This window comes from Planococcus citri, chromosome 2, assembly GCF_950023065.1.
Source record: "Planococcus citri chromosome 2, ihPlaCitr1.1, whole genome shotgun sequence".
Classification (NCBI taxonomy): domain Eukaryota; kingdom Metazoa; phylum Arthropoda; class Insecta; order Hemiptera; family Pseudococcidae; genus Planococcus; species Planococcus citri.
In genome coordinates, this window is record NC_088678.1 from 33,656,850 (window position 1) to 33,680,614 (window position 23,765).

At 33.9% G+C, this 23,765-nt stretch overlaps 2 protein-coding genes across 2 annotated transcripts in view; one reads left to right on the top strand and one right to left on the bottom strand.

The window, feature by feature from the left end:
• Positions 1-7,833, top strand: part of LOC135835510 (O-acyltransferase like protein-like) — a 40,019-nt gene extending 32,186 nt beyond the window's left edge. Inside the window, exons 5-15 of the mRNA XM_065349778.1 lie at positions 1,405-1,467; positions 2,173-2,340; positions 2,439-2,532; positions 2,641-2,769; positions 2,970-3,135; positions 3,228-3,307; positions 3,468-3,563; positions 3,664-3,793; positions 6,604-6,778; positions 6,988-7,130; positions 7,200-7,833. Of these exons, the coding sequence (XP_065205850.1) occupies positions 1,405-1,467; positions 2,173-2,340; positions 2,439-2,532; positions 2,641-2,769; positions 2,970-3,135; positions 3,228-3,307; positions 3,468-3,563; positions 3,664-3,793; positions 6,604-6,778; positions 6,988-7,130; positions 7,200-7,325 (1,370 nt within the window). The 3' untranslated portion in view covers positions 7,326-7,833. The remainder of the gene's footprint in view (positions 1-1,404; positions 1,468-2,172; positions 2,341-2,438; positions 2,533-2,640; positions 2,770-2,969; positions 3,136-3,227; positions 3,308-3,467; positions 3,564-3,663; positions 3,794-6,603; positions 6,779-6,987; positions 7,131-7,199) is intronic.
• On the bottom strand, positions 7,450-19,950 carry LOC135835512 (26S proteasome non-ATPase regulatory subunit 5-like). Its single transcript, XM_065349780.1, has 9 exons — positions 19,332-19,950; positions 9,486-9,696; positions 9,258-9,402; positions 8,916-9,158; positions 8,589-8,835; positions 8,318-8,506; positions 8,115-8,224; positions 7,830-8,019; positions 7,450-7,747 (listed from the first exon to the last, which is right to left on the bottom strand). Exons 2-9 carry the CDS (start codon positions 9,665-9,667, stop codon positions 7,542-7,544), a joined length of 1,512 nt encoding a protein of 503 aa, XP_065205852.1. The 5' UTR covers positions 9,668-9,696; positions 19,332-19,950; the 3' UTR covers positions 7,450-7,541.
• Positions 19,951-23,765: the final 3,815 nt, after the last annotated feature.

Below are 23,765 nucleotides of genomic sequence, written 5' to 3' on the forward strand. Positions count from 1 at the left end.
AAAGAAGACGAATTTTTGGCAAAAAACCAGAGTTTGGAAACTTGAGCATAAGGTAGGAACTTAGGGAAATTATTAGCGAAAAAGTGACACTTTTTGGCAATCAGTGGCAAAAAAAAACAGGACATTTGAGTAATTTTTGAAAATTTGTTAAAAGGTGAGAATGTTTGTAAAAAAGCAAAATCAAAAGTTCAAGACTATGATAATTTCAGAAAAATTGGACTTTTTCTTAAGTTTGTAATCAGAAGCTAAAAATGAAAAAAAAATGGTACCTATTTTTTCGCAATTTCTGTCAAAACAGCCAGACTTGGAAAACTTTTGGAAAACTGTGAGACTTTTTGAAATTTTCTCTAAAAAATTAGCCGTTTTGATGAGAAGCAAAAATTTTTTCATATTAAAAAAAGCGGGCAGAATTTTTGGCAAAATACAAGATTTTGACAATTTTAGCAAAAGGGAAGGCTTTTCGGCAATTTCCGGCAAAAAAAACTGTATTTTGGATAATTGTTTAAAAAAAGGAAAACTTCTTGGAACTTTTGAGAAAAAAATAAAAAAATTGCAGAAATTTTGTCATGATGCCAATTTTTGTGAGTTTTTTGTAAAAGGCAAAACTTTGACAATTTTAGCAAAAAGCAAGACTTCATGGCAATTATTGAAAAACAACTACTTTTAAGTAATTCTGGACAATTTTGAATAACAAATTGGATATTTTGGAATTTTCTGCAAAAAACGACAATCATTAGCAATTTTTCTAAAAAGCGAAAATTTTTGTCAATTTTTGAAAAAGCCAGAATTTTGTCAATTTTGGGCAAAAAGCAAGATTTTGATAATCAAAGCAGAAGCAAAACCTTTAGTTAGGTAATTAGGAGGCCAAAAAATGATAAGTACATTTTTGCAGTTCAAGTCGAAAAAAGTTGACTTTTAATCAATTTTTAGAAAAGAGTGAGACAAATACGACTATATTTTTAGCCTTTCTATCATTTTTGAGAAAGCGAGAATTTCTAGCAAGACTTCGACAATTTGAGCAAAATGGAAGGATTTTTTGGAAATTTTAGGCAAAAAAACTGAACTGAAGAAAAAAGACAATTTCAATCAATTTTAGAAAAAACGAGAATTTTTGGGAAAAATCAGCAAAAAGATATACTTTTTCACAATTTTGGTCAGAGAACCGAGACAGATCAAAACTTTTCGACTATTCTGACATGAACGTGAGATTTTTTGCTATTTTTGCAGAAAGTGAAACCTTTTGCCTACTTAAGCAAAAGGCAGTTCAAATTTTTCCTAAATTCTTTCTTGCTAGATCACTACATGAATTTCAACAATGTTACCGTTTCTTCGTCCCTTTTAAGTATTTACTTTTCAATCTTATTATTGGTACTCAAGTTTTTCAATTTTTTGTTCGATGTTTAGAATGCCAAAACAATTCAAATGGAACCATAACTCCTACTTCAGAATCAGAAGATACAAAGCACGGTTAGTATTATGCATTCATACGAGTATTATAAGTAAATTAGACAATCATCGCAATTTTTCATTATAAATTGCTTCGTCACTCATTAAACTGCAAACCCTCAACGAAAAAAAAAAATGAATAGATGATTAATTCATACTTAATTCAAAACGATCAAAAAAAAATTGTTCACTCTGGAAAAAATGTATTTTCGTCAAGAACATGACCACTCACACACGTACGAGTGTATTCTTGTTTACATTATGTCTCATATTCTAGTCAAACATACATTTTTAATTATATTTTCATTACGTCAGTATTGAAAATAATCCATTAACTTATACTACTGCCAAACCTTGCAAACGCATTCCTAACAATAAGATGTGCACTTGCGTTCATTCATATGCTGCAGTTGGTTAATAAAATTGCAAGTCGATAAAATATCATTAATAACGCGACAGATGAATAATAAAAAAATTCTTCGAAATAATATTCATTCTGAATTGATGTACCTAAGGTTAAGGCAACTTGAATGTTATTTAGTATCCAGCTGGAAATATTTCACACAGTCACACGCGAATATAATTTTCATGCAGCAATAACGTTGAAAAGTGGAGGGAAAAAATTACGTGAAATTGGCACTCGTTCTTTTTTTCAGAATTGATGTAATAGAAATTTTGAAAACGTATATGACAATTTTTCAATATGTAAAATCTTTCTGTTTCCAGGTGTATGGCAAGAAGTCTTTCTGTCGTTTTCGGTGATTAGAAATATGCGCCAGATTTGCGATAGCTCGATTGGAGCCGATACCATACCTATTATTCATGGTCTTCGATCAATTAGCATGGGTTGGGTTATTTTAGGCCATACCTGCATCGTAGCTTTCAAATATTCCGGTACGTGAAGTGTAAAAGCTGGTGCAATTTAAATCGTCTTTGAAAGCTTATGAAAAATAATTTTAAATTAATTTTTGTTAATTCTTTCTCCTTGCTAGATAATATGGAATTTAGAAAAGTTGTCGAACGTGAGGTTTTATATCAAACAATTAACAACACAGCGTTTACTGTGGATACGTTTTTCTTCATCAGGTATTATTCCATACACCTATCCTACCTACCTATCTCATTACCTATTTACGTGTAACTGTGTCATTAATTTAACGTTGCTAAATATCTCAAAATTACTTTTAATTTCAGCGGTTTATTGGTTTCGTTTTTATACTTCCGAACCATGGCTAAGGTGAATGTGAACAAAATTACGAAAACCACCGGGTTCCTTTCTCATTGTATTGAATTCATAGGATTACTTGGTTACAGATTTTGCCGGTTCGTATTATACGATTTGTAGTTATTTAAATTATGATTTATCTATCCATAAATCCATCTTCACCGTGTCTAACTACACGACCCTCTTTATGATGAAAAAAATTTCTCATATAATTTTACCCTCATAAAATCGAGCAGCGTTGCGAGTTACAAAAAATCTGACGTGAGCATTAACACTACATTCTATTCAATTGTTTCAGGTTAACAGTTCCTTATATTTTTACCCTTGGATTAGTGGAAATTAGTATGAAATGGTTTTATTATAATTCCGTTTTCGATCCTCCCGCCGATGATCACTTCAATTGTCCTAATTATTGGTGGAGGAATTTATTGTACATAAACACATTGTTTCCTGTCAAAGAAATGGTAGGTACAAGTAAATTTTTCGGCGGAAAAACATATTAAATTTTTTACAAATGGAAATGATCGTAATACACGTCGTATTTTGAATTTTTCAGTGCATGCTGTGGAGTTGGTATTTGGCCGACGATACGCAGTTTTACATTCTTGGAATTGTACTACTCATCTTAGCTGTTAGGTAAATAAAACCACATACTTATTTACCTATCAAGGTACGAGTACTTATGAGGAATTTGAAAATAATACAATGTTTCTGATCAGTATTTCCCCCTTATTTCCCCTCTTAATATTGTAATGCAGTCAATTTATGCTGGGTTTTCATGTTTATTCGTTTACAGACATTTTAAAGCAGCTTCGATATCTGTCGCAGTATTATTAGTTTGTAGCTGGTGCACAACCGGTTATATAGCATATTTAAACAATCATATGCCCAAGTAAGATTATTTTTTCAATTTTAATGCGTATATATGACTTCTATATATTTTTTTCGAATTGTGAATGTCATATTTATTCGAACTTGTATATTTTTTCCAGTGTTGATGATCCTTTAGCGTTGTTCGATAAAATTTACGACAAACCATGGACCAGATTCGGTCCTTATTTGATAGGAATGATCGTTGGGTGGATATTGTTCAAAACAGAATGTAAAATTCCTATGAAAAAAGTAAGTTTGTTATCATCTATACGAGGTTTTTTGATCAACCTTGATTGGGGAATAGGGTGTTCCTTATTTCGATAAGTTGGAATTTTGTAGTTCCCAACACCCAAAAACATGACCCTAGGTTAGAAAATAATTCCCTATTTTTTATTTGTCTCCTATCTGCAAAAAAAAGTGGTGCCGGTAGCCCCCTAAGTGGGGAAAAAATCAAAAAAAAGTTCTATTCATGACAATTTTTTGTTTCTGCGCCAGAATGTTTCTAAATAATCCTGTTTTCAAGAAAAAAATTTCCACGGCCCTTCAAACCATATTGGCCCCCTAGTAGGAGCCCCTTAAAGTTGAAAAAAATCACAAAAAATGATAATAAATCAAAGTTATGGAAAATTTGATGAAAATATCTCATTTCCACATTAGAATTGTTCTACTTAACCCCCTATTCGAGAAAAACCCATTGTTGGACCCCCAAATGATTTTGGCTCTCTTGCATGGAGCCCCTCGAAATTTGGGTAAAATAAAAAAAATATTATAAATTGATGTCTGTAGAAATTTTTTGAACATTTTTTATTTATGTGCAGAATCTTTCTGAATAAGCACTTTTTCAAGAAAAACCTTCCCCCCGGTCTCTCAAATCATGTTGGTTAGGTACCTTTAAATCCCCTCAAAGTTGAAAAAAATCAGCAGAAAAAATGAAAATTCATATCTATACTTTGTTGATAATGTTTCATTTCTGAGCAGAGTACTTTTAGATGACCACTTTTTCAAGAAAAGCACCCTTTTGTCCTCCAAATGATGGTGGTCCATTTTTACGAGACTTTCAAAATTGAAGAATATTGGGAAAGATAAAAATTGATGTCTATAGGTACTCGTAATTAGGTGAAAATTTTTTATCTCTGTGCAGAATGCTTCTAGATAATTCTTTTTTCCAGAAAACCCTTTTCTCAGTCCCCTCTACAATGCTCACCACCTACAATCCTACATAGACGATAGAGTCCACAAAGTTGAAAATTTTTTTTGGAATGGAGGTGGAGTCTCCTCTGCAAAGATAGTTTCAAGTCATCGATGTTTTTTTTGCTTCAAACTTGAAAATTAAATCTCATTGATAGGGATTCTTGACGATTTTTTCCAAGTTTTCAAGTCTTACATTACAAAATACATATCAGAACGTCAATAAGTCTTCTGTGAAAATTTAACACAAGTTAATTTTATTACAAAACGTCCACTTTAATGTTTCTCAAAGTCAAAATTCAGAAATTTGTCCTTTTTCTACAAGTTTTTAAAAGTCTGACTTAGGTAGTGCTTTTGTGATGAAGATCGACCAAATCCAAGGATTAGAATATGGAAGAAAAAAATGTAACAATATTCTTTTTTTTTCATTTTCTGGGGAAGGAGACATAGACAAGTTCCAGCTTATCATCATGTAGACAGGTCATAAAATATTTAACAGTATTTCTAATGAAAATGGACCAAATCCAAGGATAGTTATGTGAAAAAAAGTAAAAATTTCAATTTTTCTGATTTCTTTTATATTTTGAGTTAGGGAGAGGGGGAAGAGACGTACTCCCTAGCACGACTCATTTTTACTAACGTGATTGAAGAAGTTTTTCTGTAGGCATAAATATGAGCTCTCCCCTCTAATCCACTGGTTAGTCTTGGGTGGAGATAGGGGGCTAAAATTGGTATATAGGTTGATTTTACGTAAGTATGGACTTAACTGAGGTATTAGAACTAGAAAGTTCACAATTTTAAAAATTTTGCCCGACACTTCAATTTTTTCATGTTTATGGGAAAATTGGGGGGGGCCACCGGCACGACTTTTTTCCACCTAGGGGGCTGAAATTTTCAGGGTATTATTTTCTCACCCAATGGCATGCTTTTGGAGGATGGGAGCGAAAAAAATCGAAAAAAAAATTTTCACAAAAAAATTAAGGAACACCCTATTGGAGAAGTTACAGAGTGTAAATCTACATTGAAGCTTTTTTCACAAAAAAACTCAATGTTATAGAAGCCTCCCTCCCCAAATGTGGCCCGTAGTGGGGTCCAACTGTAAATCTAATTTCATATTCGTGTTCAGGAAGTTCGATTCATGTGATAACGACACCTATATTGTCAATCTTCGTTTGCCCCAAAATTGGAGGAGGGAGGTGCCCATGGACTCAAAATGAGGTTTTCAAAAAGTTGTTCAGCATTCTACTATTTTTAGTGGCCTGAATACAAAATTTTAGAACTAGATAACCGGCAGTAGCGTTTTCTTGGCGATGCCATGACCCCCCCCCCTCCTCAAAAAAGTTATAGAGATTTTTCAAGTTTTTATAAATGACCAACCCTGAAGGGAAAATTGGAAAAAAATTCCAAAATAGTATTCATCTAAATGTATTTTTAGAAGAGAAATTAGGGTTGGGGACATGGCGGTTTCAAATTTTCTTTTGTCAATATCTCCCCTCTGAGAGCCCAAATTTTTTTTGGAAAAATTCAAGTGACTGGACTCGTGTCTCTTCTATGTATTTTGTATGGCATCCAAATTTTTTATTCAAAACTCATTCATTATGACCTTTTCCCCGAAAAAAGCGTGCCATCTGTTCGTCATTGTGGACAGGAGGGGGGAGGGGACGTGAGGCGAGTGAAGAATTATTTAGCCCAACAATGTTCAATAAAAATTTCAAAAAAATCCGGCAACAGGGGCATTTTAACATTAATACCCGGGAATGTCCTTTGTATATGGGGGTAAGAGGAGGGATAATTTGTGTGAATATTTCGAATATTTTTCTAAAAAATGTACAATTATTAAGATGTCTCGATGTTTTTTTTCTGTTATGTAGTGGATTGTAGTTTGCGGATGGATTGTTTGCACCATGGCAATGTTATCACTTGTGTACGGATTGTATAACACGCAGTTAAATTCAGTTACAGCTGCAGCTTATTCATCTCTAAGTCATACTGCTTGGGCATTAGGCCTATCATGGATAGTAATCGCATGTACTACAGGTCATGGAGGTACGTACAATCCTATTTAAAAAAAAATACGTTCACTTTTTTTACTATTTTCAAAAAGGGCAAATACTTAATTCAACTTCTGGTTCTCCGCACCCAAGACCCATTGGTCAATGAATGAAAATGACATCGAATAAAGTGTTCCAAAATTACCTTTCCAACTTAGATTTTCATTCATTTTCGAATTTCAATTAAATTTTTTAAATTTTCAGGATATGCGAATAAATTATTATCGAGTAAATTACTCATACCGTTTAGCAGAACAACGTATTGTGCTTATCTAATTCATCCAATAATTATAAGATGGGTTGTGATGAGAAGAGATAGTCCTGTACATTTAGCTGAAGAAACTATAGTAAGTAAATATTACTTAAAATAAACGAAAGTAAACCGTAGAAAAATACTAACGTGTCGAATTTTACAGGCTATCATGTTTCTGGGTCAACTCGTCGCGTCGTATATATTAGCTTTTATATTATCTTTAGCTTTCGAAGCTCCTATTGTATCTCTACTTAAAATTGTATCTCCTACGAAGAGGAATAAATTATAAGTCATCTAAAACCAGTATTTTTTTACCTATCTATTTATTTTATATAATTGTTTTAAATCATGTACTGATGCGTATTTTTTCAACGCGAATTTTTTTCCTCTCTTTTAATTAACGAGTAAAAAGCTAATCGCAAATTTTTATTTAGAAAAAAGAATTACAATAAAAATGTTTCATCATAGATAATAAAGAGTTTCATCGTATGTATAAAGAACAACCTTACGTTGCTTCGAACATTACCTCAGTTTTGGATTGAACGTAACAGATACCTTGTTTGACGTGTAATTGGAATTTGGAAATGATATCAGAGCCGAAGATACTCCTGGCTAACGGATGTTCAGCGATTATTTGTACAAGATTATATTTGATAGTTTTGCAATTCATGTCGCTTTCTTCGTTACGATCTAGGAAATACTCGATCAGACCTAATACAAATGTAAATTTGTAAATATGTACTTATATTTTTGATTGTAATAAAATCATAAAAATTATACGACGAAATAATACCGGAGCATTTTTTCACTTCTTCCAAGCCCCACGGCTGCACAACGATTTTACTCAGAGTCGTTAAACCGGCTAGTTTTAATTCGGTGAACGGTTTCTCGCAAATAGTCTTCAGTGTTTTCATCGGATTTTGCGAAATTTGCAAATAGTAATTCTTGGTTAGAAGCAAAAGTTCGGGCGTTTGAACAGAAACCTAAAGAATAATGTTGATTTTTACACTCGAGTCGTGCCACAAAAATAGTAATGAATCTACATAAGTATTTTGTAGCAATATTAACAAAAACTTACATCAAGCTGTAAGATATTACTCAGAACATTCAAAGCGACGACTTTTCTCTCAGTGGGTTGTGTTGCAATCGTTCGTTCGATAATTTTCATAACGTTTTGCATTTCGGAATCTGTATTAATGAACACGAAGATGTTTGAGTATAAAATGAATATTTCATAGCTAATACGATCATTCATTCGTAAGTTAGAGACATCCTACTTACGACGCTGATTCAAGGCTTTTTTGCCTTCAGGATTAGATGCAATAAATCCAACCGTTTCTAACGCAATGTTAGAAAGAATAGGATCATTCGAATCGCAAAGATTGAATACTAAATTCAAAACCGACGGATATTCTAAGAAAACTTCTTCCGGTTTAGTTTGCGCAACGTTACCAAAAAATTTAATGAAACCTGCGTATAACAAAAATTAATTTTGATGCACTTCATTTTGATTGATAAGTTTCGTAACCGTACTTTGTATAATAATACACACCAGTCAACAGAAGATTATTTGTAGATTCGCTATTCGCCAATTGCTCTTGAGCATAATTTAAAAGTCCTTTCTCTTTCAAAAATCGCAATCCATGATCACATAAAGCTAGTTTCGTAACAGTCTCCAAAGAAGTTAATTGTAATAGAATATCGCCACTCTGAAGCTCGTTCAATAAATTGATCAGTAAACCGCTATTGGCACTAGCTTCTAACCCTTGAATCGAAGCAATTGAAATTTTCACAATTATCTGAAAACATTACCACGTTAGTGTTGGGTTAACACTTGTGTAGGTACAGCCAAAGAGATATGTGATCAAATCGAACTCACTTCGTAAATACGAAATCTCACAATATCGCTTTCTTCGCTCGACTTTTTCAGAACATCTAACAGCACCGGATGAAATAATACTCGAATACCGTCTAGAATTTTGCCCAGCTCTTCGAGGAAATTAGCAGCGACAGTAGCGAGAGATAAATCTTCGGCTTTAACGCAATCGATCACTGATAACAACAGAGGTGTTTCGTTACAGATCAAAGCCAACACGCTATGGTTTTTAGCTGCTCTGTTAAGCTGTGATGAGGAGAAATCAAATTTTAATAATCTTGTAAAATAAAGAATGAAACGTATGTACGATTTGAAAAACAGAAATTGATATCACGAAGTACGTACTTCGCTGATCACCAGCTTCTTAGCTTCAATTTCAGGGTGCTCTAAAGCACGTCCAAGATGAACACCGTACAGTTTAATTACATCACAAGGATCTAGCACCGGAAGTAATTTTTTCAATACTGCGATGGTTAATTCAATCTGAGATCTGTGAAACAATGCATCACGTAATGACCGAATACTAAATTCATTTCTCTCCAGAAATACGTAGATATAAAATTCAACTCATACTTATCGGTGGTATTCAAGCAGTCGAATACTACTCCCAACTGTAAGTTTGCAACAATGGCAGTTAGATCTTGTTTTCTAGAAGTGCTTAGAGCGATTTGTAATTCTTCCAGATATTTTACACGATCAACATCCACCGAAATGTTACTGAAATTGTGTTGAAACCATTCCAAATTCTTCGCCATTATGCTCTCCAAGTCTTTTAAACGAATCACTGTAAAATAAAACTCAATGAACGGAATCCACACTAAGCAACGAAAATAATATTTCAAATTATGCGAGTCATTATGAGGGGTAAAACTTCGCCGATTTTATTTCAAATATTTGTGTTTGTTTGCATGATATTTGAATTTTGCTGTTATCAATGTGTTATCATTATGTAATTGGACGCATGCGCGTTGCGTTGCTTGAAACATCACGTGCTTCGGTTGAAGCGCCAAATATACTGCAGTTAGATGTTACTTTTAAAACCTCTGCAATTTAGGTTGCATACTATAAAGTAAGTAGGCGTTGAAATTAATTTGTAAAACATTGGAAATTAGAATCCCATAAAAATTACGATTATAACATTCATCAGTAATGAATTGAAATCAACTCCGACCTTACCAATGAGACTGAATAAAATTACAATACGAAGGGTAGATCACCTTACCTAAAAAAAATCGGCAGATTTTGACCAAATTGACAAATTCAGTGAAACCCTGTTTTTTTTTTCAATTTGTAAATAACTCAGATTTTTTTCTAGCTCCGGAGGTGCCCCTAGAGGAAAGGAATGGGCCCTTAAAGATGAAGCGTCTTGGAAAAAATCGTAGTTTTTTCGCACTTTCGCTACCCAACCTGTTTTTCGAGAAATAGCCCAGTCCCAAAAATGAAAGATTTTGGGATTCTGCGTCGATCTATGCTATTGCCGCAAAACCAAAGACTACTTTTAGGGTTCCACCGAGCGATTGAAAAGTTGCAAATCGCTTATTTTTGGATAAATTTGTATTTTGAAAACGTTTTCGTCGCAAAATACATCGCATTAATTTAGCCAAAATATATATGTATTTAAATACATCAATTGTTCCTAAAACTGGAGGGATATTTTGACAAGGAGTAGTGACAATTTTTTGGTCATTGTAACCAACTTCAAGAAATCGAAAAAATTCTATAAGTTTTCGGCAATTTTTCTCGACAGTAATAAAATAACCAAAAAATTGGTACCATTACAATCCAAAAATTTCCCCAGTTTCAGGAATGACACTTTTCAATGTTTTGGCAGAATTAACGCGAAATGTTCACGAAGAAAAAATTTCGATAACACAAATAGATACCCAAAAAACGTGATTTACAAATTTTCAACCTCTCGTGCTGAGTAGAATCCTGGATTTTGACGCCAAATGTCGATGAAAACATTGGTATGACCGAAGAAGAGATTCAAAATGAAATCAGATTGATAGTGTTGACTTTAATCCTGAACCTGGACTTTCAGGTGTTGTAGTATTTCCAAATAAGGAAAATGAACCCAATGTGCCTGTGAAACTTCATTTCAGAATGAATGAGGTCCATCCACTATCTCATATTAAAAAAATAGAAAAAGTGGATTCTCACGAGCTGGCAAATCAACGATTTTCACTCTCACGCCGGAGAAAGATAAACTAGTAGCAAAAATGAATGAAAAACGTGAAAAACTTGAGCTAATAGAGGAACGAAAACGACTTCGCGAAGAGAAGAAGAAAAACTTGCCAACGAAGCAAAAAACCAAAAAAATCGTCAAACCAACAAAAGCAAACGAGAAATCGAATCTCAAAAACATCGCGGAACCGAAAAAAGTAAACAAAAAGTTGAATTTCGAAAAATCTGATTCCAAACTGGATGCGTCTACTTTTATTATTATCGAATGTCCTGGATGCGAAACACCATTCGAGGATCCTCTGGTAAAAATTTGTATCACGAACATTTTTTTTGGAGTTGTCTACATCTATCTACCTACTCTCTAATTTTTTATTTTTAGGTAGAAGACTGAATTCAATGCAGCGTATGTAAAAGTTGGTGGCTCGAAGACTGTGCCAACAACGACCATCCGGAACAATTCATATATGATTTTATATTATGTTAATGTTAAGAAATGTTCTCAAAATGAGGCTGATCTCGTTTCTTTTAAAGTTTTAAGAACTTTATGCCAAAAATGTTCTCAAATAATGAGATTATTGAGGCAGATTTTTTTTAAAAATTTGTAAGGATGTTATTCAAAGAAGACTTATTTTGTGATTTCAATTTCAATTTGTGAAATGAATTTATTAAAACGTGTCACTTACTATTTTATTTTTATTTCAGTGTAAAAAATGTTAATATTGCCACTATTCATGATAATACGATGCAGTATTATCATAAAATTTACCATATTATTATTGTGAATGATGAAAATATAGGTAAAGAAAAATTCGTTTCATGTGTAGAAATGAAATTTTGAGAATCTAAGTAATGATATTTGCTATACTTATGTAATACCCATTCCTACAGGGTGCCCAGAAATATCGAGTAAGTACCCCTAAAAAAGTTTTCTACAAAAATACTTTGGTTGGTCACAGTGAATGATAATGATGAAAGCGCATGATTGGTTGTTGAACTGGAGAGATAACATTCCACCAATCATATGCATCTATTTCACGTTGCCAACCTATATTTTTAATGAAAAACTTTCTTTGGGGTACTCGATATTTCTGGGCACCCTGTACTATGTAGTACCTAGTACCTTACCTACTCTTACCTCGCCTGGTGGGATAACAGTACTATTTTGACACTTCGTCTTTAAATGTTAATAAACTCCAAAATGTTGTTGACTTTTTTTTTTCAATAGAAACTTGTAGCTAACTTACCCTTCCCTTAGACAAATTTGAAGCAGAATAGTAGCGATTCAAACACTAACTGCGAACTCGTAACTCATTTCATCATTTGTATAGAAGTCAAAACTGAAATTATCTTTGTTTTTAAAAAAATTGTTCCAACCTAGTTTAATACAGGGTGACCAACAAATAGTTAAAGTAAAAATCAGCATTTTCGTTTCTAAGAGTAATAAGCACTGTGAGAAGCTCGGAGGGTTGCATAAATGCAGTACGTTTAGGAGCTACACAAGCAACGTCTTTGGTTTCTCCGAAGCAAGGCTTGTTTTGTAGTGATGGGATAATATCGATATTTCGGGATATCGATATCGTCAAAATATTGGGGGTCTGATATCGATAATATCGATATATATCGGATGTTTTTGATGTTCATAAAAAGACCATAAAACAGCTGATTTTTGATGAAAAGAGAAACTGAATCATCTCTAAGCTGTTTCTATTCCTTATTTTTTTGCTTTTTCAGTATCTAGCTACCTATTTGGCGCTTTTTAAAATAATGATGACATTGATGACGTAATTGTCAACATTTCATTATTCTACAGATATGGCCCATGGCTACCATTAATAGCTGTGATAATCACTATTTTACTCTAAAAGAGTCTGAAAATGCTCAAAAAGAGCAAAAAAATACCTCGCACAATTTATTTGAGGGATTTTTGCATATTTTTTAAAAATTTTCCGATAATCGATTATCGGCTTCAAAATATCGATATATATCGACGGGGGCAAATATCGATATATATCGATAAATATCGATAATATCCCACCACTATTGTTTTGGGAACGCAGTGCTGCCAACTTGAAAACTTGATAATTTAGCGAATTTCGCGGAATTTTAAAATAATAAAATACTTCAGGAGTAATCCATGGAACTGGTAGAGGTTAACAAAAGAAACAAAAACCGCATGTAAAGTTTTTGCCTAACTTGAAATTTGAAGGGGCAATGATTCGGATTTCAATGTTCAAATTAATGAGTAAATCATTGTCTCACTATAAATTTTAAAACAACAGAAATTTTTTAAGATGGTAGGTGTTTGAACAGTAATGGACCAAGGGTGACATAGCAATTTGAATTTTTTGGATAACTTAATTAGGGAATTTTTGGCAAGCATTTTTCTACTTAAACTACTTGTTGGTCACCCTGTAGGTAATCATAATCAATAATCATTATTATTAGTATATTTTTCTAGGTAATTATTATTATTACTTAGTATGTTTTTCTATCAGAGTTTTGTGTGTACATACCTAGCTTTTTTTATACTTATTATGGTTAATGCTATTTGTATGGTTCAAGATCATTTTTTGATCTCATGATTCTGTAATTTTATAATGAGTTTGTTATACTCAAGTATATGTTAAATTATAATGATGATTTATTGGGTAAATAAAATTTTGAAAAAATAAGAAGAATTTTTGTAGGATGAATTTTTAAAATCTGAAGATAATGAGCCTGGAAATTTATTTCTTTAGCTTGCAAATGGTCAAGACAATTAGCTAATATATTTCCGATTATTATTCAAGAGGAAATAATTTATTTTCAAGTAAGTAAATTTTTCTTTTTTTCCTAGCTTCAATTGCAAAATTCAGAAAAATCTACTCATGTAATTCGATTCCACCTGATCAGCATTTTTGAACACATTAGCTATATGTACAAAAATACTACTTTTCCACATTGTTTGCCACTCTCTAAACAATGGAAAGACTTGGATATCAAGGTTTTTCAACTCATACTAACCTCTTCCATAGCACTACAACCAGCGGCCAATTGTCCACCCCATTTAACCGACACGGTTAACCAATAAACGCTATAACGAAGCTGAAAGCTAGAAAATTCAAATTCTAGGTGCACTCGAACGGTATAAAAACGCTTAGAATCCGGCTTATTTAAACCACGTAGGTACTATTTGAATCGTTCACGTCGAAAAGTCACTGTTACGTCGAAAGAAAATCCCTTTACTTCCTTTAACCGAAAATAAAGGAAGACAGAAAAGAAAGCAGGGTAAAAAAAAGCAGAGCAAATACGCGAATATGTATTTATCTGCGATCAAATGACAAACTTAGCCGACGCTGTCAAACGAACGGTATCTTATTCCAGTTATAAATCCTCTGGAAAAAGGTTTGTAAACCCGAATAGGGGGCAATTTACATGTTATTTCTTGTATTTGTTCTCTCGGTGACGTATTTATTCTTCGTTATTTAAATAAAAACCCGCAAACAACCGGCAAAGTCCGGGCTAAAGCTCGGTGTTAAAATCCGACTGATTTCATCGAATTTATTCGACTGATACGTAAAAACCCACGTATAACGAACCGATCAACGATGAGAAGAAAAAAATCTCTCAGTACTATAATATAAGGCTAATTACAACGTGATCGAGACCGAGTTTTACGAAAAGTCGATATAAAAATATCGTAGCCGAGCTATGAGTACGCGTCTTTTTATGGACGAATGCCATCTAAATGTTGGTCAGATAAAAGCTAAGGACAAGAACGAAAGCGTACAATTTACTATAACGTCTCCGGAGGGCAATTATAACTATCCTGATAGTAGACTTCATAATCCTACGCCCTTCATCATACATAATTTACCCCTTGAGAGTTATATAACACTTTCTAACTAGCGAGAGGGGGTGAGAATTCGACCAAGACTGGCGAAAATACTAGTCTCTCTACATATATACCATCTATAGTACATATACACTCAACACAGTGCTGCATAAACTCAACTATGGCGAATATACTGAAGAAGGAAACCCCTAGAAAATGGAAGCTTTCAACGAGCTAACAAAAGATGAATGAAATTCGGCTCCGGCGCTAGGCAACATTTTGCCAGGCTTCGTTTTCACGTAATATGATTTTATACTTATATTAAAAAACGTAATACTATATCTTACGCTTGGTTATAGGCCTTCGGTGTGAAATGTGTAGTTTATTCGACGTCGATTCTGGTCGAGCTTCCACATATCTTTTTCCTTAATTTTCATAAACCGAAGAGCTATAAAGCTTTTGTACTTTTTAGTTACAAGTTTCGTTTGACTTGTTCAAGGACGAGCAAAATTACTCGTTTAAAGGGTGCTTTTGTAGAAATTGCCAGTTTTTAATAATATTATTCTCAACTCAACTCAAAATGCGCAAATTTTTCACCTTCTAGTCTCAATATATTTTTTTTTTTTGAAAAAACCAAGGAAAAGGAGACAAATTGCTGTTGAAGATGAGAAAATATTAAAAAAATAAACCCTCCGATGTCAGGGAGTAAATGAGACATGGGTCCTCAAAGAGAAGGTATTTTTGAAATTTTTTACTTTTTTCGCTCTATAGCCCCTACTTAATCTGTTTCGACAAAAATGATTCAGTTTCATGAGATACAACTTCATTCAAAATATTGTATCGACCTATCACAATTCAACGCCACTTTTCGTGTTATGTTACACTCAAAAGTTGAAAATTTGCAAATATAATTTTGAAAATATTTTCAAAGTACGAAATTATCCTAAATTGAACGATTAGCAAATTTTCAACCGTTCAGTAAAACCCTCAACATGATGTTGAATTTTGATGGCATTGTCCTAGGTATAGGTAGACGCAGAATCTCAAATTTGTATCACATTTCAACTCATAAATTGAAGGTCTCTGTCGAATTTCGTCAAGTCTTGGAAATTTTTTTACGCGATCCACCCTGTACGTAGACCTATTATCCCCCCCCCAAAAAAAAACCTGCTGAACCATTTCACCATAATCAAAGTCGTTTTCACTTTTCAGAACTTGCCAGCCACACTGCATAATCACACACAACACCTCTTGTTTTATTATTACGAGTATTTGATTCGCTGGACAAAGACGAGAGTAGAAGAGTAAATCAGCTTAAAGAGACAACCAGAGAAAAAACACACGCTGTACATAATAAAGCAAACCAAAAAGATAGACGACAGTAAAAGGGCGTATAAATTGTGGAAGCTGATAATGACCGAGTATACTTTTTTTTCCTATTTTATGTAGTTAACAGACACGAAAACAGAGTATCCTTTATTGAGTTATGTCGCAAAAAGAAAATGTTTTCTTTAGAAAAGATGATAAAAGTGTCGCGTGTAACGGTACAGCGTTAATGAAAAAGAAAAAAAAAGCACAGGGAAAAAAAGAAAGGAAAACAAACACAAAAGCGAAACTGTTAACGAACAATACTATAGAGAGAATTTTTTTCCTAATGAGAATTACTTAAACGATTTAATTTCTCTGTGAGATGAACATTTTTCGTGAAACCAATTATGTAAATTTTCCGACGAGCTCTTTTCACCGGCGCGTTCCTCTTTATCAACAGCGAAACTACACCGGCGCGAAAATTCTTTCTGCTTGTGTATCCAATGAGCTAGAGGTAAAAAAAAAGCTTGATATTTTGGAAACAGTCTTGTAGTAAATGTTCCGAAGTCGACTAAATTCTCAGATGAATAAACTATTTAATTAATATAAACGACTGAGAATTACGTTGATGATTTTATTCCGAGTTTTGAAACTTTTTTCCCCTTATAATTGATGACAGGTCTCGTCGATTGACGATTCATTTTATGGAAATTTTCACAAGTTCAAAAGCCGATTGTACTCGTAGTTGATACGGTTATTACGCCTTCCTGCGAATGGCTCAAGTACAAAATCACGTTTAATTTGCTTCGAGTAAATTCAGGTATCGTAATCTTAACGTCATAATGATTGTATTTACATAAATCACTGAATCAGACACACACCCCCCCCCCCCAAAAACCGAAATGCAAGTAAACTTTTGGAGAACTCTTAAGCTGTAGGTATCGCAAAAAATTGACAAGTTTTCTCCAATTCTTGAATAAAGACCTTCGACTGGGAATGGGAAATTTTCTTCCCAACGAATTATGACGTCACTGAGAAACATAAAAGTATGAGGTGTCACAATGAAAACTGGAATTTCACTTGAACGAATCTCATTCATATCGATGAAACGCCATAAAGGAATAAAAGCAGCATAAGTAAAATGAAGTACAAAAAAGTAGTGATTCTTTTTCTTGAAAACATGTGAAAAAATTTACCTAGCCATAGCCCAAACGTACACTGGAATTTTCATCGGAAATCCGAGTCTTTTATCTACTATAGCTTCTCGCGACGCGAATAATTCACTCAAGGAATTTGAAGCTATAGAAAAAAATTAATTAAGGGGATATTCTCAATACTTGGTAGTATATCTGTTCGCCTGCCAAACTTCAACCACATAATTCAGAGCCATTTGTGCATGGAATGGCTTCAAATTTGGTATATACGTTTTTCAAGACATTTTGAACAATCCTGTGCATGCATTTGTCGATACGTTGAGTAGTTTTCGAAAAAATACAATTTAATGAAATGTTGGACTTTTTGAGAAAAAATCCAACATTTTTGAAACTGTATTTATTGAAAAACTATTCAACGTATTGACAAATGCATGCACAGGATTGTTCAAAATGTCTTGAAAAACATGTATTTCAATTTTGTGCCCATTCTATGCATCCGCGGCTCTAAATTATAACATTGAAGTTGTCCCATAAGACCAATGTAAAATAAGGCATTTTGGTTATGCAACGGTGTATTGAGAATATCCCCTTAAAGGAAAACGAAGTTTTGCCTATAACGTTAAATCATACGTCAATTTCGACTATGTGATGATGTGATGAAATATTTCTGAGGGAGGAGAGGGGGCAGAATCTTGAGAATTCCCATCAAAAATGACCAAATATCAAACAAAATTTCACATGTGCTACATTTTAGATATTTTCATGTCAAATTGTAATCGAAAACTGACAATAGATTTACATCTTGAAAATGTAGGTGTTGATATTACATCAAGTTTTTGTTTGCCTAGTTTTTTCAATTAAGTAGAATATTGTAGTATATGAAACGGTCCGAAGGAAATTTCCGAATTCAAGAGTTGAAAAAACATCATTTTTGAGATATGTGAAATTGATTTTTCTGGATTCAATACTTCGGATTTGAATACAAAAGGAAAGCTAATGGACCCAAACTAAGCAAGGATAATTTAAGCTTTGAAAATGATAAAAAAATACAGAATTATTTATTCAAAAAAACATTGGTTTCTGAGGAATAAAATGTTTTTTCTAGATTCAGCGTATTACTGAATGAAAACTTTTCAAAAATGTCTGTTTCAGAAAAAGGATAGCAAATCATCCCGAACGAAACGAGGAATTAACTTCGGAAATTGCCTCATCCAACAGGTAAAAAAACACTTTTGATGCAGAAATTTCATTTTTCTGGATTAAATTCTTCGTACATTATTTTTTATAAAAACTTAATCAGAAAATATTTCAATTTGTAGAAAAGGACTACAAATGGCAAAACCTCTCGAAAATTCATAATTCACGAAATAAAAAAAAAACATTTTAAATACCTGTGAATCAAACTTTTCCACCCTTAAAATTGTAAAAAAAAAAAACGTAATCTTTTGAAAATTTGTGCTTCTAAAAGTGGAAAAAAATTGTATTCATCTGATGAAAGGAATTTTTCAACTCTACTACAATTTTTCCATCTTTTATTTTCGGATTCGAATACATTTTTTCGGATCCAAGACCTCCACCAGCACCCCAGTGGGCGTAACAAGATTCCCTGGAATAATACAAGCTCGTTCTTTCGTTTGCTGAAATAGGCACTGCGCCATCCACTACCATTTTGTTCAATGTAACAGGGCATATGTATGTACATATTAAGCAAAATATGCATATAAAACTATAGAAATCATGTTTGTTTCGTAATTCGTCTCTTTAGGCACCTGACTATTTAAAACAACTCAAGACAAAACAGGAAAAATCAAGATGATCAGGTATTCAGGGGTACAAGTAAAGTAGTACCTGGCTACCAGCTTAATTTTTCAGCATTTCAAATATCACATCTAAGTACATATACACATGCATAAAATACAAAAACTTGAAATAAAGAAAAAATTGATCGAAAAAACTCACCGAATGAAAGCTGGATCCTCGAGATGCGGCTTGTGTTACTGATGTTGGCGGTGTCCTGATGCGAAATTGCTCCCAGTCTCAGGTAAGGTAAAAAACAATGGCAACTCGGCGAGATTACTGAAGAAGCGCGAGAATATTAGTTACGATTATCGAAAATCACACGAAAAAGTGCGAAAAAAGTACGAACGTACGAACCACTACTTCGACTCAGAAATCGATCGCGATAAAAACTTCCGACAAAAAGTTGACATGTACAAAACGTTATCAAGAATCATCGACAAATCCACGAACGACGACAATGAACCAAAAAATAGGTATTACCTACTTTTACGAAGTCGACAATGACCACGACGAAGACGTTCGTAAATACAAATTAGGTACAATAAGGAAAATCGAAAACGAATTCGAGTCTCAAGTTAAAACATGCCAAATACGAGGAAGAAAACCGACCGCACCGACGACGTACAACGAATCGAAAGAATTTTCACGTTACGATCACGACAAAGATACTCGAACTAAAAAGAACAAGATACAAAAGCGGTTGTGAACTGGCTCACATGATGTGACCATTACGAGTCTAAAGCACTAAATATTGAATTTCTCTTTTACTAGCAACAGAGGGCAGACATCGACAAGGACAAACTGAACTGAACTCTGAAGTGCAGTCAATTCGCAACAGGACAGGCACATTTCTAGGAAAAGGAATTGGAGAGATAAAAAAGAGATAAGGATGGGCAGATTTTAACAAGTATTGCGTAGTACTTTTCTAATAACTTTTGAGTGCAAAAATAAAACGCATAAAGGAATACGAATAACTTGGGATTTCCAAGAACTACGCCATTTGTAATACCACCACACACACACACACATATACCCTCGTCATCATCGCACTGACATGATAAGAGTGAGTAGGTATTGTACAGGCACAGGGTGTCCAAGAATGAGGGATTTTGATTTTATCAAAAAGGAGAGAAAACCGTTACCTACTTGAACATCGTAAAACTGAATACCTAATCGTTAGAAGAAAGGGCGTAGTGAAACACGAGACGAGAAAAGCTTCATTTTGCATAGAAACAGTAACTTGAATGCACATTTTTTAGACGGTTATTCAATTTTTAAATTTTAACTTAAGGAAATTTTTTTCCCATTCTGGCTAATTAAAATGAATCGAAACCTCTCATTCTTGGACACCCTGTACGTAGATAGGAAGATAACTTGTTTGAAGGAAGTGTTTCAGGAATATTTGAGATCGAGACCGATTGTGAGTTGAAATGAAAATACGAGCTCTTCGCCCACATTCCCTCCCCAATTTTTGTACAGAACTATGATACATGAATATCAATTCTGCAAAATACGTAGAAATCGTGATATGCCCAATTAAAATAGAACTATCGATCCAACACTACATCTACGTATACCCCTCGAGAACTGACATCACTGAGGAAACCTCCGGGTGCTGACTTCACTGAGGAAACCTCCGGGTCCATGTCAGCACCCGGAGGTTTCCTCTGCGATGTCAGTATTTTAATTTTACTTGTTAACTTAACATAACCCGGAGGTTTCCTCAACGATGTCAGCATAAAAATAAGTCATCACTTAACTTAAGGGATAAGTAGGTACTTTTTGAGCAGTATTTTTTCCATTTTTGACCTTTTTCACCCCTCTTCATCGTCTACAAAAAATCTAGACATCGGCGAACTCTAAGTAAAGGTCATCCCCCACTCAAACCCCTTCATTTGCACGCCGAACTAAGCCCAAAAACCACATCTGTGCAAATTCCATTGAAATGTTTTCGGCTGAGATGATTTTATCGTCCGCCAAAAAAATGATAATACTTACTTATATTGTAATTAATAGTGAAAATATAAGTATAAGACATGCGAAAAATCGATGGATATGGATTCCTGGAGTCTCAAAACGGATTTTGTGATAGGTCCCACCCCCAATCCCGGAATCATGATAGGCTGTAGCCATATTTTTCCTTTGTACTAAGAAAAGTTAAGCTAAAAACACGAAGGATTTGAATCACATTCAAAGGAGACTTTTAAATAGTGGAAAAATTCAATGCCTTATTTTTCTACATACTCAGAAAAATTGATCATTTATACATATCTTTGGAGAGAAATAATTTCCAAGAAAGATATCACGAGTTTTCAAATTCTGGTTAATTTCAACCACCTCGAAAATTTTTCAAATTATGCTGAAAGCTATCAAGAAATAAATTAAATATTCCGCCAGTTACAACGAAACATCTGCAACTGGAATTCTACATAGGTATAGGTACCTGTTGTGTAAAACCAGGAAGCATAGCACACAAAGAGAAAAAAAACGTCACAATCTAACTTACAAAACTTGACAAGACTGCCGGCGATGCCGATGCCGAGTTTCAATCTTTAATAAATTGAAATCTATATTACAAGTGTCACAAACGACTATACCTACCTTAATTTATTTGAAAAACTTTGCAATCAAACGAGTCTTTTCCAGTTTAGTTTTTCATTTAGAAAAAATATTCGAAAACGGTTCTCTTTTCATCGATGAAAACTTTCAAAACGTGACAATTTTTTCATGCCCGGTTTCTCTGCCCACTGTATCTGTTTTCTTGTTCGTTCGTTTTCTTTCTAATGGAACGAAAATCTATTTGATGTTTTGAAATAACTATCATTTTGAGCCTGTGTCACTCTGCATTAAATAAAATTTTCGTCCTTTCAAATTCGCTCGCATCCTTTTCATACTCACAGTGCTGCGTCGTTCTTTGCTCTACTTTGTTCGAGTTTTCGACGATTTCATATTTGTAGGAAAGAAAATATCCTAAACGTCGGAAGTAATTTGCTTTAATTGACGGCTTGTGTGCTCTATATTTTTATGATCGAAATTTGTGCTATCGCACACAGTTTGAGTTATTGGGAAAGGGTGGGGGAGGGTGATGAAAAAATCATTTTCCAAAATTTCAACTTGACCGGACAGGAGCAGGATACCCAGGGGCGGACTGGCCATAAGAGCTACCGGGAAAATCCCGGTAGGCCCCGGGAAAAGAGTCGGCCCTTGAGTGGAGAATGGGCCCTTTTGATGAAAAATGGGCCCCTATAGTTATAAATTTTTAATAAAATTCGAAAGTATGCAACTTTTTTTGGTAATGAGTGAGAAAAGACTATGGAAAATGGTCCCTTCATTTACAAATAGGCCCCAATTTCTTTCATTTCCCGGTAGATTCTTTTGGGCCAGTCCGCGCCTGAGGATACCTAATCAAAAAGCGAACGAGTTTCATCAAGACCGAAGGAAGAAGAGAAAGTGCAAGCATGATCAGCAAGTTCAACAGGAGACTGATCGATACACACGACATTGTTTTTAAAACGAGAAAAATACTTATTCCCTAATACAATATGATAATTTGGTAAAAATAACGGCGACCGAAAAGTTGACAACAAAACGCTTTGGTTATATAGATTCGATATCAATTTAAAACGCGTTATTCGAATGAAGAAATTTTCTAAACCATTTTGAACGGTTCTCGAGTTTCGAAAAAGGGTGAAAACTGATTTGCGAAAAAATGCTCACGAGATGTGAAAGTTTTGGAACCGAAAAAGAGTTTAGCGCGTTCATTTCAGAAAATAATAACATTTGCTTTTTGCAACATTTCCATAAAGTTAATGGTTAATTTCGGTGAAAAATTAGTTCGTATCCGAGATGAAAAAATATTCTGAAATTAATAGCTTTCTCGTTATTAGGATGTATTAACGAATCAGAATACCAAATTTAAATTTTCCGCTATATTTTTCTCGCTCGCTGTGCCCTCCCCCCTCTCTGACCCGGAGTGTTTTTCGTCTTTGGTCGTCTCGTTGCGTAAACGCATTAGCAAATTGTATAAATTATATTCTCGGTTCTCAAAGAGGAAAAAATTATTTCTGTTTTATCTTTCCGGTTAGTATTTTTCATCGTGTCGTTTATTCGAATTTAGAAAATGCTTTTTTGATACGTTTGATGATGACGATCAGAACACGCTGACGATGCGAGACGAGTTGTTTTATAGATACGATGAAGACGAGCATATTTCGAATAATTTCCTATTCCTGTCACTGCCTCCCTTTCATGTGGATACTGTGTACTTTCTGCGTATACTCTTGAATGGTATTATAGTACGTTCAACTATTTCTACAACAATATCAAAAATTAATGGCCCATACAAAATTCCTACCACATTTCTGCTTTATCGAATCAACATAAACGTGCCAGCAGAGTGAAGAAAAACAACGTTAAAAAGCTCCTCTTCCAAGCATTATACTTTTACCCTTCTACGTCGAAATTTTTCTAACATTTAAACTGAAATTCAGTATCGAAGTAATAGTGGAGCTGAAAACTCATTTTAAAAAACCTTCAGGATCCAGCAAAATAAGACAGTAGACACATGAAACACCCTACATAAATATAAGTTGC

Coding starts and splice junctions, on each gene's coding strand:
- LOC135835512 (XM_065349780.1), bottom strand. CDS start 9,667: ATGGCGAAGAATTTGGAATGGTTTCAACACAATTTCAGTAACATTTCG. Junction 8,507..8,588: donor AAATAATCTTCTGTTGACTG/GTGTGTATTATT, acceptor TGTTATACGCAG/GTTTCATTAAATTTTTTGGT. Junction 7,748..7,829: donor AGAAGTGAAAAAATGCTCCG/GTATTATTTCGT, acceptor CATTTGTATTAG/GTCTGATCGAGTATTTCCTA.